The following is an 18,691-nucleotide window of genomic DNA, read 5'->3' as shown; positions in this document are numbered from 1 at the left end:
CACAGGCTCCGGATGCGCAGGCTCAGCGGCCATGGCTCAAGGGCCCAGCCGCTCCACAGCATGTGGGATCTTCCCGGACTGGGGCACGAAGCCATGTCCCCTGCATCGGCAGGCGGACTCTCAACCACTGCGCCACCAGGGAAGCCCGAGAGTCTTTCTGTTGTTGTTTTTGTTTTTAAAAATTTCCTCGGGACTTCCCTGATGGCGCAGTGGATAAGGCTCCGCACTCCCAATGCAGGGGGCCCGGGTTCGATCCCTGTTCAGGGAACTAGATCCCACATGCATGCCGCAACTAAGGAGCCTGCATGCTGCAACTAAGGAGCTGGTGAGCAGCAACTACGGAGCCTGCCTGCTGCAACTAAGACCCAGCGCAACCAAATAAATAGTAAAAATTAAAAAAAAAATTCCTCTGAGGATTTAATTTATTAATTTATTAAAACATCTTTATTGGAGTATAATTGCTTTACAATGGTGTGTTAGTTTCTGCTTTATAACAAAGTGAATCAGCTATATGTATACATATATCCCCATATCTCTTCCCTCTCCCTCCCTCCCACCCTCCCTACCCACCACTCTAGGTGGTCACAAAGCACCGAGGTGACCTCCCCTGTGCTATGCGGCTGCTTCCCGCTAGCTATCTATTTTACGTTTGGTAGTGTATATATGTCCATGCCATTGTCTTGTATGAGAATCTTTTAATAAATGGTGGTCATTATTTCTAGGTCCCAAAGTTGTGTCTAAAGAAATTCCAGTAGAGTCCATTGAAGAGGTTTCTAAGATTATTAAGAGAGCTCCAGTAATCTGGGATAACATTCATGCTAATGATTATGATCAGAAGAGACTATTTCTGGGCCCATACAAAGGAAGATCTACAGAACTGATCCCGCGGTTAAAAGGAGTCTTGACTAATCCAAATTGTGAATTTGAAGCCAACTATGTTGCTATCCACACCCTTGCCACCTGGTACAAATCAAACATGAATGGAGTGAGGAAAGATGTAGTGATGAGTAAGTAAATGACTTAATTCTTGACTTTGGGAGGAGAGTTGGGATTAAGTAGAACCATTGGCAAGTGTGCATTCTTTTGTCATCAAGATTTAAGAGGATTTTTTTAAGGTGGTGTTTAGTCCTGTGAATGAGATGCATATGATAGAAAAAGGGCTGCTTGGACTGCCTTTGCACAAGTTACTTAATAACTTCTTGGCCTCAGTTCTTTGTTTTTAAAATGTGACTTAGCTTTTGAAGTCTGAGTAACTAGACAAGGTAGTCTTTTAGTGTTCCTGTTATCCCTTGAATAGTTGTGATTGAATTTGTGTTTTCAGGTGATTTAATTAAATGGTGTATTTTAGATGGCTAAACATTCTCCTCTGAGTTACTTAATATATAATTTAAGTTCAGCTTACATTTATGAGACATATTCTCATTTTAGACATTGGCTTACTGATTTTTATTTATGAAAAATTCCTAATTGAGTTCCAAGTAGGAGAATGCTGACTAGTTGTTTATTCACTAACATTTAAACACCTATTTATCAGACACTAAGGATGCAAAGAAAAAAATAGTCCCTACTTTGAAAGAATTTAGTCTGGTGTTAGATAAAGCAGATAGGCAACTGTACTATAGAATGATAAGTGCTGAGATAATTATCTACAGAGTGCTAGGGGGAACACAGGAGGCAGTGATTACTTCTGCTAAGCGAAAGTGCTGGTAAATGATTTCATAGAGGAGGAGTTCTGCAGGGCATTAAAGGGTTGGTGGGCTAGAGATGAAAATACTAGACACTGAAAATTTCAACTTACCTCAATTTTGACCCATTGGGGGGTATTGAAATGTCACATTATGGTGCTTAGTGGTATGTAGTTGAAAGTTGTGTTTTGTTTCTCAGTTCTGTACCCCTACTTCCAGTTCTGTTTATTGAATTAATGCTTCCCTTCGAGGCTCAGTCATTGTCACCCCCCTCTCCCCAGTAAAAAACACAGAGTTAGGGATATAATCTCAATCCTCTCTGTATACATGGCTGTTAGTATCTACCTCTTTTAAGGCAGAGCATGAAGCGTGTTAACGACTAGTGGACATTAGCCAGACTGGCCTGTGTGCGGGGAAATAAGAAGGAAAGCTAAGAATAGTGGGATTTGAATACCAAGCCAAAGAGAGTTCAGACTTAATTTTTTCTATCACTATCCTGGTTCTTTTATATGCTTATTATGTGTGCTCATATGTGGGCTCTCCACCAATTTTCTCTTCTCCCCTCAATGCATTTATTAATTTGCCCATTATTTTTTCATAATTATTTGCCTTTTTAAGTTATAAACCCCTGAAGGGTAGGGAATCTTCTTTATGGGAAGTATAGTGCCTTTAACCTTGCTTTCCCAATAATTGATAATAAGTGGACATTTATGACTGACTTGTCCAGTGATTCTAAAGTTAATGTTTATTATTTCAATTGGAATTTTACATTTAGCAATGCATTTAGATGACTATTCTGGGTGAAGTGGTTCAGTGAAGGGTCTTGGTTGTCTTTGCATATTATGCTTAAGGTTTGTTCTTGTTTCAGTTCTTTGCTTCTCTAGTGTTTTGTAATGAAAACTGTTTTTGTGCTCTTTCTCTTTTTTTTGCAGCTGATAGTGAAGACAGTACTGTGTCAATCCAGATAAAGTTAGAAAATGAAGGCAGTGATGAAGATATAGAAACTGATGTACTCTATAGTCCACAGATGGCTCTAAAGTTAGCTTTAACGGAATGGTTGCAGGAGTTTGGCGTACCTCATCAGTACAGCAGTGAGTTTGGCCTTTCTTTGTAAGGGGGTTGGATCACATTGTTTGAGACATAAAGTAAAGAGCATTTGTGATGTGTCTTCTTATAGGCCTGCCAAGCAAAATGAAATTTAGGAATCTAGAGGATAAGGTTTTTTAAATTTTACTTTTGGTCTTAAATAGCTTTTATTTTGATGGAATGCTAATTTGTTTTTTTATATATAAATTTATATATTTATTTATTTTTGGCTGTGTTGGGTTTCTGTTGCTGCGCGCGGGCTTCCTCTAGTTGTGGTGAGTGGGGGCTACTCTTCGTTGCAGTGCGCGGGCTTCTCATTGCGGTGGCTTCTCTTGTTGCGGAGCACGGGCTCTAGGCGCGTGGGCTTCAGTAGTTGTGGCACATGGGCTCAGTAGTTGTGGCTCATGGGCTCTAGAGCACAGGCTCAGTAGTTGTGGCGCACGGGCTTTAGCTGCTCCGCAGCATGTGGGATCTTCCCGGACCAGGGATCGAACCCGTGTCCCCTGCATTGGCAGGCGGATTCTCAACCACTGCGCCACTAGGGAAGCCTGCCAATTTATTTTTAAAATACCTTTTTTTGAAGTAGTTTTTAAATACAGAGCTTCAAAAGAGAAGAAAGTAATAGGTGTTGGCATGTTTATGATCTGTGTTTCCCCTCCTCTCTTCCCTTCCCCACCTCCCAGTGGTTTAGAGAAATTGAACTTTCTTGGGGCTCAAATTATTTGGAATCTCAAATTGAGGCTCTTAGAGATATGATAAGAAGAAAACATTTCTCTAGATCTAATTTGTTCTGTTTCTAATTCTGATTATCTCTGGCAATTTGTTTTTATAGGTAGGCAAGTTGCACACAGTGGGGCTAAAGCAAATGTAGTAGATGGGACTCCTCTAGTTGCAGCACCCTCTTTAAATGCCACAACTGTAGTTACAACCGTTTACCAGGAGCCCATTATGAGCCAGGGAGCAGCCTTGAGTGGTGAGCCTACAGCTCTGACCAAGGAAGAAGAAAAGAAACAGCCAGATGAGGAACCCATGGACATGGTAGTGGAAAAACAGGAAGAAACAGACCACAAGAATGACAATCAAATACTAACTGAAATTGTTGAAGCTAAAATGGCAGAGGAATTGAAACCAATGGACACTGATAAAGAGAGCATAGCTGAATCAAAATCCCCCGAGATGTCTATGCAGGAAGATTGCATTAGTGATATTGCCCCGATGCAGACTGATGAACAGACAAACAAGGAGCAGTTTGTGCCTGGTCCAAATGAGAAGCCTTTGTACACTGCAGAACCAGTAACTCTGGAGGATTTGCAGTTACTTGCTGACCTATTCTACCTTCCTTATGAGCATGGACCCAAAGGAGCGCAGATGTTACGCGAGTTCCAGTGGCTTCGAGCAAATAGCAGTGTTGTCAGTGTCAATTGTAAAGGAAAAGACTCTGAAAAAGTGAGTATGCTTAATTTACCTGTTTCTCTGGCCTGGATGGGTCCCCATGCTGTTGATACAGGGGAGGTCTTAAATGAGAATTGACCACATCTTAGAATGTGTTCCGTAAAGTAGGTACGGACTCTGCTGAATCTGATATATACAGTTTCTTAGTTTGACCTTATAGTAGCTAAGAATGAAGGAAAGTCAAAATTCATTATTTTAGGAATATTTGTCAGTTTGGGGAGACAGACTTTTATTGTTTGTCTTTAAAAGTTTAAGCCCATTGATTTTTTTTTTTTTTTTTTTTTTTTTTTTTTTTGGCGGTACGCGGGCCTCTCACTGTTGTGGCCTTTCCCGTTGCGGAGCACAGGCTCCGGACGCGCAGGCCCAGTGGCCATGGCATGTGGGATCTTCCCAGACCGGGGCATGAACCCGTGTCCCCTGCATCGGCAGGTGGACTCTCAACCACTGCGCCACCAGGGAAGCCCAAGCCCATTGATTCTTTAATGTTTAGTATAAATTTGCAGGTACCTGATAACATAAACAGCTTAGTTTATAAACTGTGTTTTAGATTGTTGTTAAACTTTCAATTTTTTGAGTGTTTTTATTGATCCTCAATAGATTGAAGAATGGCGGTCGCGGGCAGCCAAGTTTGAAGAGATGTGCGGACTGGTGATGGGCATGTTCACTCGGCTCTCCAATTGTGCCAACAGGACAATCCTTTATGACATGTACTCCTATGTTTGGGATATCAAGAGTATAATGTCTATGGTGAAGTCTTTTGTACAGTGGTTAGGTAGGTATACCAGGAGTAATCTCTTCTCCTCAGATATATTGTCCCTTAAAAAAAAAGACATTATCCCACAGGGAGAAAAACATTTAGGGAGTTGACGAATTTCCAACTGTGTTTAAATTCTTAGCCTAGATTTCAAAGGTGTACCCATTACAGACTTGAGGTGCAAGCCTCAGTAAATATACTGAGCACATTGATTTTTCTCCCTTGGGCTAATTCAGCATAAATATCTTGAAAATATGTTAGAAAGTACTGACTTTAACTTGCTCTGACTGAATGCTTCCTGGATGGAACCATGTATACCACTTTTATCTGATTTGGAGATGAGACACTATGAATTGTGACTCTGTAAGCTCTCTGCTGCTTGCTGTGTCTTGATGACATGAATGCTGTGTTTAACAGAACAATTGCAGAAATGACCTAAGGGGGCCTGGAAAGAGGAAGCCATCCTCCCAGCCCTGTGCGCATGCGAGCTTTAGTGGTAGGCTATTCTGGTGCTACTTGGTATTATTTCACAGAGCTTTTTCTTTATGTCTCTACCAAGTAATTGGTTTTAGCAGGGGATAAAAATTGCAATGCCCCGAAAACTCTGCTTCATTAAATGGACTTCTCTTTTGAAAACAGTGATTTTTTTTTTTTTTTTTTTTTTTTTTTTTTTTAATTCTCAAACTTGGTAAAAAGCACCAGCATGGCCAAGTTTCTCCAGGGATCTCATTTCATTTCCAGGTTTTCAATCCAGCTATAAGGAATATCTAATGGACTTATGCATAGCACACAGCAGGCAGCAAGGCTAACTGACATGTCATAGTTTTCATAGTAGTCACAAATACCATGATGGGTTACATACTCTTGGCTGTGAAATAGAAGTGTGAAACACGGTGAGCTTAGAGTAACTCAGGAGTAGTAGCAAAGAGATTTCTCACTTTCTGCGTATATACTTTTGGACTCTTAAATATAAAAAAAAATTTTTTCCTGTGATACAGCTAATTAGCAGCTAAAAATAGAGTCTCTCATTGTTAATTTGAAAGTAGAGGGAATTCCCTGACTGTCCAGTGGTTAGGATTCCACGCTTCCATTGCAGGGGGCATGGACTCAATCTCTAGTCCGGGCACTACCCGCAAGCCATGAGGCATGGCCAAAAATAAAAAATAAATAAATAAATTGGGGAAAAAGAAAATAGAGAATTTTGGGTTCCTGTATATGTAGCACAACAGGTAAAAGAGAATTTTGACCTCCTCTTGTTAAAAGGCTCCAAGATACCTCTTCTGTATGATACACGTCTGCCCTTAGGCTTAGGAAAAACCTCTGTATTGATTGTTCGATGATGGCATTTGCCTTCCAGGCTTTTGGCCAGGAGGATATAATTAACCTTTATAGGGATTGAAGTTCTTAAGTTTCGAACCTGTAATCCGGATTATTAAGTTTGAGAAAGTGTTGCTTAAAACATTTGATACTCAGCTTTTATTTCAAGAATTACTAAAAATTCTTGATTATATACAGTATTGCTGCTTTTTCCTCTCAGGCTTTACCTCTGTACTGTGCAGTTATGGGGGGCAGCTTTCCCAGATTGTATATAGCTGTTGTACCATCTCAAGGTCAGAGCATCTTAGAAGCTTTAAATAATCATCTAGGCATCCACATAGCTTTACAACAGCTCACGACAAAGAGAGTATTTTCATGGTTCTATAGTAATTTCAGGGAGTTACTGATTAGTACCCTTTCTTTTCCTCTAGTCTCCAGTCCAGCTGGCATTCAGTCCTTTAAAGAATGTGGCTATGCAGTACTTTTGATTACTAACGACTTCTATTATCTTCTTCCCCATTGTGTACAGATGGGAGAATCCTCAGCACAAGTTCTACTACTATTGGATGGACAGCGGCAGATGTTCACAGCGCGTCATGATTAATTAGTTTAACTTAAAAGGTTCTGTGAGGTAGCTCAGGTAGATTTAAGGGCAGTAGGCATGAACTGAAGTCACGTTTGCGCAGCGACTGAGGCATTAACCATGTTTTCATTTATACAGCTCTTCGTACATGCAGCTTTTTATTGTAATAGTTGGAAGTGCTAGTTATGTTGTAGTCTCAAAGTGGGGGGTAGGGGAAATTGGCTCATCTTAAAGTTTGAGACGTGTAGTTTTTTCCTGCAGTGTAAGTTTACACTGAGCTATGGAATGGGGCAGGTTCTCTTCATAACCTAAATTTTGACCCTATTTCATATTTATTTTACAAATATTACATTATATATATATTTTTAAGTACCCCTACCCCTGAAAAATGACAACCCTGGATATAATCTCTTAATGGGCCTGAATTGTCAACAAAAAATTTGGTTTGCTTTGGGACTGTCTGACTAGCACATTGTGTATTGTACTGATGAGACTGTTAACTTGAACAGGAGGTAGAATGCTGTCTTCAATTGGAAAAGAACTATATTGCGCTGCTTTATCTTGTCAGAAGACTAGGCAGGTGATTTTGATTTGGCCTCCAAATTATATTTTAATTATCTTATTAGCTTCCTTTATTGCCTATGGAAGGCAATTATAATTTGTTTTTAATTATCTCTTATTATTAGCTTCCTTTATTGCTTGTGGAGTTGGTTAAGTGGTGACCTTAAATGCTGACTTTTGGGCCTCAAAGCCTGCCACTCCATGTGTGAGCTAAGTGCACTGCAAAGATGATAGTGGTTGATCAGAGGAGCCAGATACTGTCATACTTTCAAGGAAAGTATGTTTTAGCTTTGGACAAATTAGGAGCATCAGTTGACTCTCCTTAGTTCTCAGAATCTGTCAGACTGATACTGTTACTAGCCAAGTCTGAATTTGGATTGTCCTTGTCAGAAAAAAAAGAAAAAGTACTCATTGTGTTTCATTGTCAACTTACTGAATAATTTCTTTTACTTATTCTGCTGACCTTAGTTTTCTGACAAGATTAACCCCTTTCCCCCCCTTTTTCCCTTCCCTGTACCCTTCCTCAAAATGTAAAATGTGACTTCAGACAAGTTTAATTCCTTCATGGGCTGTGATAATAAAATGTCTCATCAGTCTCACTTCACTTAACTTTAAAGTTACTGTAATTTTGCTACAGAGCAAGCAGCTGCCTTGATTTTTACAGCTGTACCTATAGGGAATATATAAGCGTGACCCAGACAAACGACACTTCTTCCTTCCAATAATTTAAGAAAGGGTAGAACTCTTTCACTAGAACAGTGATCATTCATTGATCAGAGGAAGGAACATCAGTATTGAAATTCCATTACAAATGAAAAAAAATTATTATCACAGCCTTGTCCTGAAACCCTGGATGATTATTGTTAGAGAGCTGTTTCCACAAAGTGTTTGTTAGTTTGTTGGACGTTTGAGACCCCAGGAAATCCCCTTTCTCGTAACATTCTCCGCTTGGATCTGATCTCAACAGGGTGTCGTAGTCATTCTTCAGCACAGTTCTTAATTGGAGACCAAGAACCCTGGGCCTTTAGAGGTGGTCTAGCAGGAGAGTTCCAGGTATCAATATGAATTCACAACTGAATTGACGTTTTCTTTGTCTTATGAGAAACCTTATGTTGCGCGTCAGATGGCTGGAAGGATTGGTCTGCCGAAGGCTTTCTAGTCCCAAATTCAATTAGTTACATAGCTGGATTTTAAATCAAATTTTCCTCCTCTTTCGCAGTAATTTCTGAAGGAGATGCTGCCAATTCCCCCCCGCGCCTGCGAAGCGCAGCGGCTCTAGGTATACACTTCACATTGTTTCTTTGCAGGTCGCACAGCATTTTAATCTGCGCCCGCAATGCACAATGCGCGCATGCTTGTTTGCCAGTGGAAACTCCATGAGCAAAAAGGATGAATGATTATGCAAATGAATGGTGAAAGGGCTTTTGGATATTTTCCCAATTATTTTATAAGTAATACTTGTACTTGAAAGAACAGTCCAGGAATGAAAATTTGAACAAAATATGAAGTTTATTTGGTGTTGGAATTTGTTCATGGACTTTCAGGTGCTCTACTTTTCTCCCCCCAACAGGTGCTCTGCTGCGCACAGCAAACTGAAGCGCATTGCTTTGGGGATAAAGCGTCTCCTGGACAGATAACCCTCTTCAGACCAAACCTCTCCTCCTGACAGTCTGTTCTGCCATCTTTTAGTGAGAGATGGTCTATATAAGATTGGTTTAAAAGATAGATTTGTCATAATTGGAATAGAATTTTTTTTTACTGTATATTTAAATCCCCAGTAGTATGCCACTAAAGCTATGTAACTCAGTTTGGGTAATTTCTATTCAGAAGCACTCCCCTCCCCCAGCAAAGAGGTGTTTTTATTAGTAAAGCATAGCACACCCCTCTTCTTTAGGTCTGCCTGCAGTAGCCAGTTAATGTTAAGTTGGTAATCTGCAGTGCACACATTAAAAGTAAATATCTTCCCAGCACTAATCATCTCCCTTTTTTTTCTTCCCACAGCGTTTGCTGCCAATTGATGGGGCAAATGACCTCTTTTTTCAACCACCCCCACTGACTCCGACCTCCAAAGTTTATACTATCAGACCATACTTTCCTAAAGATGAGGTAATCATCTACCTGTCAACTTGGTGTATGGTTATGGTGAACACTTAATCCTTTCCTTTGAACTCCCTGGTTAAAAGAATCAGTTTTGTGTCTTAAAACTTTAGATGGAGAAAGTTTAACTAAAACATTGAACATGGGATGTTTAAAGAAGAGCTGGAGTTTAGACTCAACATCTCATGTCAGTTCTTTTAAAAAAAAACAGGTGAAATGTATTCACAGTTGGAATTACTGAACGATGTCTGAATGATCAGTTGTTCTTAGCTGATTTTCTCCTATATATTTTCTGCAGTTTTCAGTTGTGAAGTGCTTACAGGCTGCTTGATAATCAGCTATAGAAATAAAAAGCATGCCTGCTTAAAGATAATAACATGTTTTAAACATTTGGGATGTATAGAAAACTGAGAGAGACTCAGCCTCAGTTTGCTGGATTTTGAATCCACTGCTTACTGTCTAAAACTATCCCCTGCAAAGCAATTCTCACTGTTTACTATAACCATGCTGTTTTCTACTGGCTTTACAAATATGACTCAATAAATCTCTAACAAAGCAGAGGTGATATTTATGACAAGCCAAACGTTTTGTTACTCCCTCTTCTAGAAGTCCATTCTGACTTACGAGTCATATTGTTGTTAAATTCTGTTGCCATTTTTCTTGATGTGTTGCTTAACTGGATTATATTTTCAGGCTTCCGTGTACAAGATTTGCAGAGAAATGTATGACGATGGAGTCGGTTTACCTTTTCAAAGTCAGCCTGACCTTATTGGAGACAAGTATGTGATGAAGTATTCTGATCTGTTGGATTTGGGCGTAGACATTTCATAGCTGGGTTTATCAGGTTGAGGGGAGGTGCTGACTGGAAATAGAGGTTTTTAGAAGTCCTACTTTAGTTGTAATAAAATCTGAGCATTAATATGTGTATATTTCCAGTTTGTATTTACATCAAATGTAGTTTCCACGCATTGTCATTCGAGTGTATTGGGCCTTACATCACTGAATTCTAATGTTTTGTGTTAGTAACTTAACTCAATCTGGTCTCTTTTCTTGTGAGCAGGTTAGTAGGAGGGCTGCTTTCCCTCAGTCTGGATTACTGTTTTGTCCTAGAAGATGAAGATGGCATATGTGGTTATGCCCTGGGCACTGTAGATGTGACCCCCTTCATTAAAAAATGTAAAATTTCCTGGATTCCCTTCATGCAGGAGAAGTATACCAAACCAAATGGTGACAAAGAACTCTCTGAGGCTGAGGTAATACACAGATTTAGAATTATACAATGGTAATTTTTTAGAAAATAAAATACTTATTAAAAAAGCAAGCAGATATATCTTAAAATCCCAGTGCTTACTAAATTTCTTACAGAGAAGAATTCTTAGGGCTTATTCTTACTAGCATGGTATTTTCCACTGTTCCCTACGGTTTTTGATTTGGAAGCGTTGTTGTAATACTTTCTCAAGTAAAAGCACAATGTAGACAAAGAACCTTCTTTCTCCCTCCCTTTCTGTTTTGAAGCACCAAACTTAAGGATGTTATGGTCTCTTCTTTGGGTACTCAGGGCAAGTTTAGGTAATTAAAAATCTCTCATTTGCGTGCTAATGAAGCTAACTTACTTTCTCAATAATGCGTTTTTCATGGTAATTAAAAACTAATAGGAATGAACTTTAAAAGTAGTTTCTTCTTGAGGATAATTTTTATTTTCAATAAATACTTTTAGAGAATATACTTGGACTCGTATTTGTGACATTATCCCTATGTAATAGGAGGCTGGGTTGGAGTAGGCTCCCTTACTTGGGATTTCATCGACATGACTGCAGCATGCTGGTGATTGAGCTGTTGATGTGTTGCTTTTCCATATCTGACAGTTCTCAGCATAGGAACCTATGAAGAAAAACCAGTGTGTCTCTTATAAAATTGTCATAAAGCATACATAACATAAAATTTACTGTTTTAACCATATTTTTTTAGTGTACAGTTCAGTAGTGTTAAATACATTCACATTTTTGTGCAATACAAACTTTTAAAAAATTGTATTTTGAATTATTTATTTTTTACTTTGAATAATTTTAGATGTACAGAAGTTACAAAGATAATACAGAGTTCCAGTATCCCCTTCACCCATTTTCTACATTTGTCCTAAGTCTAAGAAACCAACTTTGGTAAATTGCTATAAACTCCTCACCTTACTTACCAGTTTTTCCACTAATGTCCTTTATCTGTTCCAGGATCCAATCCAGTATACCACACTACATTTAGACAAACTTTAAAAAAAAAAAAAACGCTTCAGCTAGAATTATAAGCTAATTAATTCTGCATGTGGTAATTTTATAATTACCAAAAGAGTTACTGAATATTGCTTTCCTTTTCTTGTTACTGAGTTCTGTAGTTGGGATATATGGATTCATAATGAGTAGCTACTGAAAGTCAAGAGATTCTTCCTAAATTTTACAGAAAATTATGTTGAGTTTCCATGAAGAGCAGGAAGTGTTGCCAGAAACGTTCCTTGCCAACTTCCCTTCTCTGATAAAGATGGATATTCACAAAAAAGTAACTGATCCAAGTGTAGCCAAAAGCATGATGGCTTGCCTCCTGTCTTCACTGAAGGCTAATGGTGAGTACATATTTGTAGAGTTGCTGGTATTTGGGTTATGTGGGGACAGGACTCTATTTTAGGATAAAAAGAAGTGAATTTACATTCCCTTCACCATTTATGGTTTTGCTTCTGAATTATTAGTGCTGCAAGAATTGGATGTGTATTAATCATTGAAAAATACTGCTCTTTTACACTATGAATGCTTATATTTGAGCCCCAATTAAATGAGAAGTGTACATTTATTTTGCTAGGAGACTTATAAATGATAGTTGAAAATTAAACGAACCTCGGGAAGACTTCGTTTAGGAATGCAGAGTTGCTGATGTTTTTTGAGTTTGTTACTTAAACCTTCAAAAATACTTTGCTGTACTTTAGTGGTATGAAAGCTTTTTCTGTAAAGGGCCAGATATTGAGTATTCTAGGCTTTAAAAAGGCAACATACAGTGTTTGGTTGCATGTTTTTTCTGTTTCGTTTTGCGGTACGCGGGCCTCTCGCTGTTGTGGCCTCTCCCGTTGCGGAGCACAGGCTCCGGACGCGCAGGCTCAGCGGCCATGGCTCACGGGCCCAGCCGCTCCACGGCATGTGGGATCTTCCCGGATCGGGGCACGAACCCGAGTCCCCTCCATCGGCAGGCAGACTCTCAACCACTGCGCCACCAGGGAAGCCCTGCATGTTCTTTTTAAACAACCTTTTAAAGCTGTAAAAAAAAACACAACTTTTTAGCCTTTGGCAATACAAAAATGGGCAGCTTGTTGAGCACTAATTAGAGGGTTCTTGATGTGTGAGGATGCACTTTTGTTGCATCTTTATATCATTTGATTCAGTGGTGTCCCCTTTGTGGGATAATTTAAACAGCTCTGTTCGATGAAAGTATAATTCTCAGTGTTGTGCTTGGAACTGAATCATGCAGGTGTATGAGGTATGTCTTTGACATATAAAACACATTCTGGTTGTATTGGCTTGCGACATAGGCTGGAATAGGCTCTGCCCTGTGGGTCCCTCAAAGATACTTTACATAAATATAACATTCAACAGAGGTATCCTTTGCCTTGAGGTTTCTTACAACCTCTTTGCCAAAAGATTTTCTTTCTGGGGAAGAGTGTTATTCACCATGCAAAAAAAAATTTTTTTTGAAGTATATTTGACAATTAAGAATTCTATATATTTAAGGTGTACAATTTGATGACTTGAAATACATTGTGAAACAATCACCATATTAAAGCTAGTTAACATATCCATCACCTTAAGGTAGTTATCACTGCAGTATTGATGAATATAAATATTGACTTTTGATATAAATTTTTAAAAGTGTATGAAATTTAGAGGCTGGTATAGATAAGCCAGTACTATGATCTTTTTGAAATATATTTGAGATTAATTACAATTCATATTCATAATTCTACAAATTAAGTGACATTTATATTTTGATTTTTTTTTTCCCCCCCTAGGCTCTCGAGGGGCTTTCTGTGAAGTGAGACCTGATGATAAAAGAATTTTGGAATTTTACAGCAAGCTAGGCTGTTTTGAAATTGCAAAAATGGAAGGATTTCCAAAGGATGTGGTTATACTTGGTCGGAGCCTGTGACGTTTGTTGGCACTATGAACTGTTGGGAAGTCTCTTCACTTCACCTGGTGGGTGGTGGTTGGGGTCTTCATACAGCTCAGCCTCTGGAGCGGCAACAGATCGGCTAATTCAGATTGGAAACAAAGAGGACTATGTAAAACTCACTCATCATGCTTAGAGACTACTCGCTGGTTGGAAAAAGATAGTATTGCTGTAAATCCTGTATGAAAGAGATGTGGGCCTCCTTATTGGGTCTTGTGTTAGGTGCTGAGACCTCTTACGCGGGCTTACAGGGAGGGGGTCTTCAATAAATGTAGTCAGCACTGTTTTCTGCATCCAGTGTGGTTGCATTTCTTACCTAAGAGTAATCAAAATCATTTGTCATCCTCCTTGGCTTATTAAATGAAATGTACCTCATTCTTTGGGCACATGGCAAAGATGAGAAAGATTTGGTTTCAGTGGCTTCAGGGTGGAGAGTCCAAGTGGGATGGTTATGGCATAGTTTAAGCTGAATAAATAATTTCAATTTGGGCGGTTTTTCTGCTTTTTGTAAAGCCTTGGCCAGTTGTCTCTTGTGACCATTATTGATTCAGGCATATTGTGCTTTGTAGGGACAAATGTGCAGTTTGTGGCAAAAGCCTAAAAGTGACAAACTTGTAAATTATTTTGTATATAAACTAAACAAGCTGTAACCTATCCTTTGTGTTTACTGTTTTTGTAATTTTCCTTTTGAAAATGAAAGGGTGTGATTCAAGATGGCACTTTGAATATGTAAATCAGTGGAAAGTGTATTTTCTTTACTTTTGTCTTTGTTTTTTTAGAAGTTTTATTATTTTCGAAGTGCCTCCCACCTAGGGCTAGGCCATGACCACTTTGGGTACCAGAGTCTAACTTCATAGGACTCAGTCTGTTGCAAAGTGCAGTCACTTCTGGAAATTAACCTCAATTCAGGTCAGCATGTGAAATGTTGGTTTTGACTTCTGGCAAGTAGGGTTCAGGGACTGATTGATCCCATTTGCGCACAGGTCAGTTGTCCTTTAATTTCAAGACCTGTTACTACTGGTTTTATTAAATCAGAGTCTTTATTTCTTGCATGTTTGTATCAGATTTAAAAGAATGAGCACACTTTAACCAATGACTTACAGTTACCCTTTTCTCTTTAACCACAGGTTCTGAAAGCTTTCAAGTATTTTAATTTAGATTTGGTGTGTTTAAGGGTTCTGAGCATGAGGCTAGCAGGTAGTCTCTGCAGGATTCATTTTTTTAATCATGGCTGGCTGGCTTCATAGATTGTTAACAGTATTTTGTTATCTTGCTTCCCTGCAGTTTTGTATCAGCAGTTTAACTTTGAGCTGAGAGCAGGGAGGGTCAAGGAGAAGGAAATTTAAAACATATTTTCTTTCATAGATTTCCATCAGTGTGGGCTTTGAAAAGAGAGTCTTTTAAAGCATTGTACCTAGTGACTTTCAACCAAAGCCTGTGAGTGTGAATGGGTGAGATGAACGAAGGAGGCCTCTTCACATTCAGGGTTAGAAACCTGCAATTGATAGCAGGATATGTAAGGTATGTTGGACGACAGGAACCAAGTTTGCGTTTTCAAGGGCTGAGATGAAGGGAAGATCGCTACAAGATACTGTTTAAAACGGCTTAATGTCATTTGGTTTTTAAGTACGTTTTGTACACTAGCGGACAGTTCTAGCATCTTATCTGGAGGATTCATTCCATGGTCGTCATCCTGTGGAATCAGGATTTTTAGCAAGTTTGCTGCAGCTTTATCTTGGCTTTTAATAAGTTTGGCTGGTGTTTTGGTCACAGAGCTAACTATGAAACATGTCCACGCCGCTAGGATTGTTCAGTGCTATGCTATCTATCGTCTGTTGTTAAGACTATTTATTACGGTTGGGTGGTATTCCGTTGTTTAGATCACAGCTCAGTTCCTGTAGAAAACGAACTGTAAAACCATCTGAAGACCATACAAGAGGCAAAATAAAACTTGAAGTGAATGTGTGTGGTCGTGTACTGTGTAAACCTCCTTCCTGTTTCTGCCTCTTACCTTTTCTCCTGCCCTTGCATTCCTGAGCAAGTGTTCCTCCTTTCCACAGCTGTTCCAAATTAGGGACTGGATCTTAAAGGCAGTTCTCTCCCACTTCCATCTCCACTAAAAGATTGCCTTCCATATTTTCCTCAAGGCAAAACAAAAGTAGACTAGCTTTGGCTAAGCCACCCTCTTGCCACAATTATTACCTGGGGGTAAATTAGGGCAGCTAGTTTGAGTGAGTTCCTGCCACCTAATAGAATAAGGAACACAGTTGCCTGATAATTTGGTCAGAAGGTGAAAGTTGGGGGGCGTAGCCCAAATTATGAGGCGGGAGTCTAAGACAGAAAGATGTTCCTGAACTAGCCAGCCTCTGTCAGGATAAGCAATTAGTCCCACGCTTGAGCTAACGTCCTGTGCTAGCAAGCACCAGCATCCAGCCAGCATCTGAAGTTCAGTGAAGATAGGCCACCATCTGGATAGTGAGCTGAAGGGTTGTTAGAGCAGGGAGTACATCCAGGAGAGGATGGAGTGGTTGGGATACAAAGTACCCGGAGCTGAAAGTCTTCCTTCAGGCTCCTCGGTTCCCTTGAAGGGGAGGCAAATCTGAGCGTATTCGCTTTTATAGGAAAAACGCTGCACTGTATCTCGCCTTTGCTGGGGGAATTGGAAAGGTTTCCATTCTCAGATACTTTAACGAAAGCTTACCCTGGATTGGGAGAGGGGACACTGGACAGAGTGCGGAACTAGAGAAAATGGAGGCAGGAATCGCCCTCAGAAAGTCTTGAAGTGAGCAAGGACGTTAACATTAGTCCCAAGTTGATGCTTCTGTGATGTTACTTGCTCTCTTTGCGGTCTCACAGACGCAACAGGTCTGAGACTCCTGAACGAGACTGGGCTGATGGAGCCCCGGACCGGGGGCGCCTCGCGAGCGTCTCCTTTAATAGGCGGGGCCGGAACCCCCGCGAGTCCCCGGCTTTGTACGTGTCGGGGGCGGAGCCGCAGACGGCCCTTGCAGCATGGCCGCTGGCGCTGCCGCCGCTTTGGCCTTTCTGAGTCAGGAGAGCCGAGCCCGGGCCGGGGGGGTCGGCGGTCTGCGAGTCCCTGCCCCGGTCACTATGGACAGTTTTTTCTTCGGTATTGAGGAAAGGAGGAGCTGAGGGTGGTGCGGGGGCAGAGGCAGGGCTGAGGAACAGGAAGGCAGATGGGTGCAGAACGTGGGTGGGGGCGGAGGGGGCCTCGCACGCGGCAGTTGGAGCGGAAGGGGGTAGCCAGGCCCCTGCCCTAGTCGTGCTGGGCGGGGTCCGGGCCGAGCGCTCCAGGTTTTCCTGAGGAGCGGGCGTGTGAATGGCCGGTCAGTCCATGGCTGCACGTGAACGGGATTCGGAGAAACGCCCCCGCACACTCACCCTGTTCTCTCTTCCAGGCTGTGAGCTCTCAGGCCATACCCGCTCTTTCACCTTCAAGGTAGAGGAAGAGGATGATGCGGAGCACGTACTGGCTTTGACCATGGTAAGGGGCGGGTGGCGGGGAATAGGTTGACCTGAGCGGGCCTCTACCCGCGTGTCTCTTCCCCTCCCCCGCTTTACTGGGAGTCACCTCCTCTGCTTAACCCCCACATGGGGGTCCCCTGGCCAGGTGATCCAGGGACCCCTGAGGCTGGGCAAGTCGTAGGGTAGATGCCTCTGTTTGTGGTCTCCACCCTCACTGGGGAGACTCGGAGGCCCTGTGTACCCTTCCCAGCTCTGCCTCACCGAGGGGGCCAAAGATGAGTGTAATGTGGTAGAAGTCGTGGCCCGGAATCATGACCACCAGGAGATCGCAGTCCCTGTGGCCAACCTCAAGTTGTCCTGCCAACCCATGGTGAGTTCCCTTGGGGGACTGGGAGATAGGAATTGAGGACTTAAGGATTTCTCACAAGATGGGGTGGGCCAGGCCTTCATCCTTGTCTTCTTCCCAGCTCAGTTTGGATGACTTCCAGCTCCAACCACCTGTAACCTTCCGCCTGAAGTCAGGCTCTGGCCCTGTGCGGATCACTGGGCGGCACCAGATTGGTGAGAGTCTTCTCCTTTGCCTCCAGTAGACTCTCCATCAGGACTCCTACCCCACCCCAGCCTTATCTCCCAGTGCGGTTCCCATACAGACTCTGTATGCTGTGCCCTCCACTTACTGTCCTACTCAAGCCGTTCTTCATGGAACCTGTCTTGGCTTCTTTAGCTCCAGTGATGTGGACTCCTTTGGCTCTTTGTTATCTAGTTTAGTATCTGAGGTTTTTCCCACCTAGACCATAAGTTCTGGGAGGTCAGGGTCCCTACAAGCCTAGAGCCACAGGGCATGAATAAATGACCTGTAGTATGAAGGGGGTGTGGCTTTAACTTCTCTTCCTCCCTTTACTGCTTGTGTGTCTACCAGTTACTATAAGCAATGATGTTTCTGAGGAAGAGAACGAAGAAGAGGGCAGTGAGGAGGAGGAAGCTGAGTTGTGCCCCATCCTGCCTGCCAAGAAGCAGGGGGGCAGGTTCTAACCCTCCCTGGTGAGTTGGGTGGGAGGCATGCCCAGCAGGGCCTGGGAGGGGATAGGAGGAGCAGATTTGGACCTAGATGCTGACCCCTTGTTTGCTCTCCTCAGGTCAGCTAGCTGCCTGCCACATGCACCATGCACCAGGTTCCTGTACAAGTTTCAAGAATTTTGTGTCTTTTCCATTGAAGAGGATGGGTAGTGGTGGGGTGGGTGGGTGGGGTTTGGTCTGGTGCTAGGAGAGAGGGGGTCCCATTCTCCATAGTGCCCTGGTGTTCTAATCCTGTACCGCATCCAGAGCTTCCCTTTTCTTCAGGAGTGGGAGGAACTCTGAACTTCCATCCTGACCCTCTCTCCCCACTTGCCTATGAGGTTGTAGTTCAGCATCTGAAGCTCAGGACTACACATTTTAAACATTTTTTACATTTTTGGATAAAGGTTGAAA

At 41.6% G+C, this 18,691-nt stretch overlaps 2 protein-coding genes across 3 annotated transcripts in view; both read left to right on the top strand.

The window, feature by feature from the left end:
• Positions 1–15,703, top strand: part of OGA (O-GlcNAcase) — a 27,518-nt gene extending 11,815 nt beyond the window's left edge. The window contains exons 7-16 of one of the 2 annotated variants that reach the window (XM_007470370.1): positions 723–1,007; positions 2,618–2,776; positions 3,604–4,217; positions 4,821–4,995; positions 8,406–8,491; positions 9,440–9,544; positions 10,229–10,314; positions 10,596–10,788; positions 11,987–12,146; positions 13,578–15,703. In XM_007470370.1, the coding sequence (XP_007470432.1) occupies positions 723–1,007; positions 2,618–2,776; positions 3,604–4,217; positions 4,821–4,995; positions 8,406–8,491; positions 9,440–9,544; positions 10,229–10,314; positions 10,596–10,788; positions 11,987–12,146; positions 13,578–13,714 (2,000 nt within the window). In that variant the 3' untranslated portion in view covers positions 13,715–15,703. The remainder of the gene's footprint in view (positions 1–722; positions 1,008–2,617; positions 2,777–3,603; positions 4,218–4,820; positions 4,996–8,405; positions 8,492–9,439; positions 9,545–10,228; positions 10,315–10,595; positions 10,789–11,986; positions 12,147–13,577) is intronic. The other variant, XM_007470371.1, reaches the window with a different exon arrangement.
• A 1,044-nt stretch (positions 15,704–16,747) lies between these two features.
• Positions 16,748–18,253, top strand: NPM3 (nucleophosmin/nucleoplasmin 3). The gene is made up of 5 exons (XM_007470369.1): positions 16,748–16,865; positions 17,155–17,240; positions 17,472–17,591; positions 17,689–17,782; positions 18,141–18,253. The coding sequence occupies exons 1-5, from the start codon at positions 16,748–16,750 to the stop codon at positions 18,251–18,253; spliced, it is 531 nt and encodes a 176-aa protein (XP_007470431.1).
• The last annotated feature ends 438 nt before the right edge of the window (positions 18,254–18,691 follow it).

This window comes from Lipotes vexillifer, unplaced genomic scaffold (assembly GCF_000442215.2).
Source record: "Lipotes vexillifer unplaced genomic scaffold, Lipotes_vexillifer_v1.1 scaffold916, whole genome shotgun sequence".
Taxonomy (NCBI): domain Eukaryota; kingdom Metazoa; phylum Chordata; class Mammalia; order Artiodactyla; family Lipotidae; genus Lipotes; species Lipotes vexillifer.
This window is presented reverse-complemented; position numbering and strand designations above follow the sequence as displayed.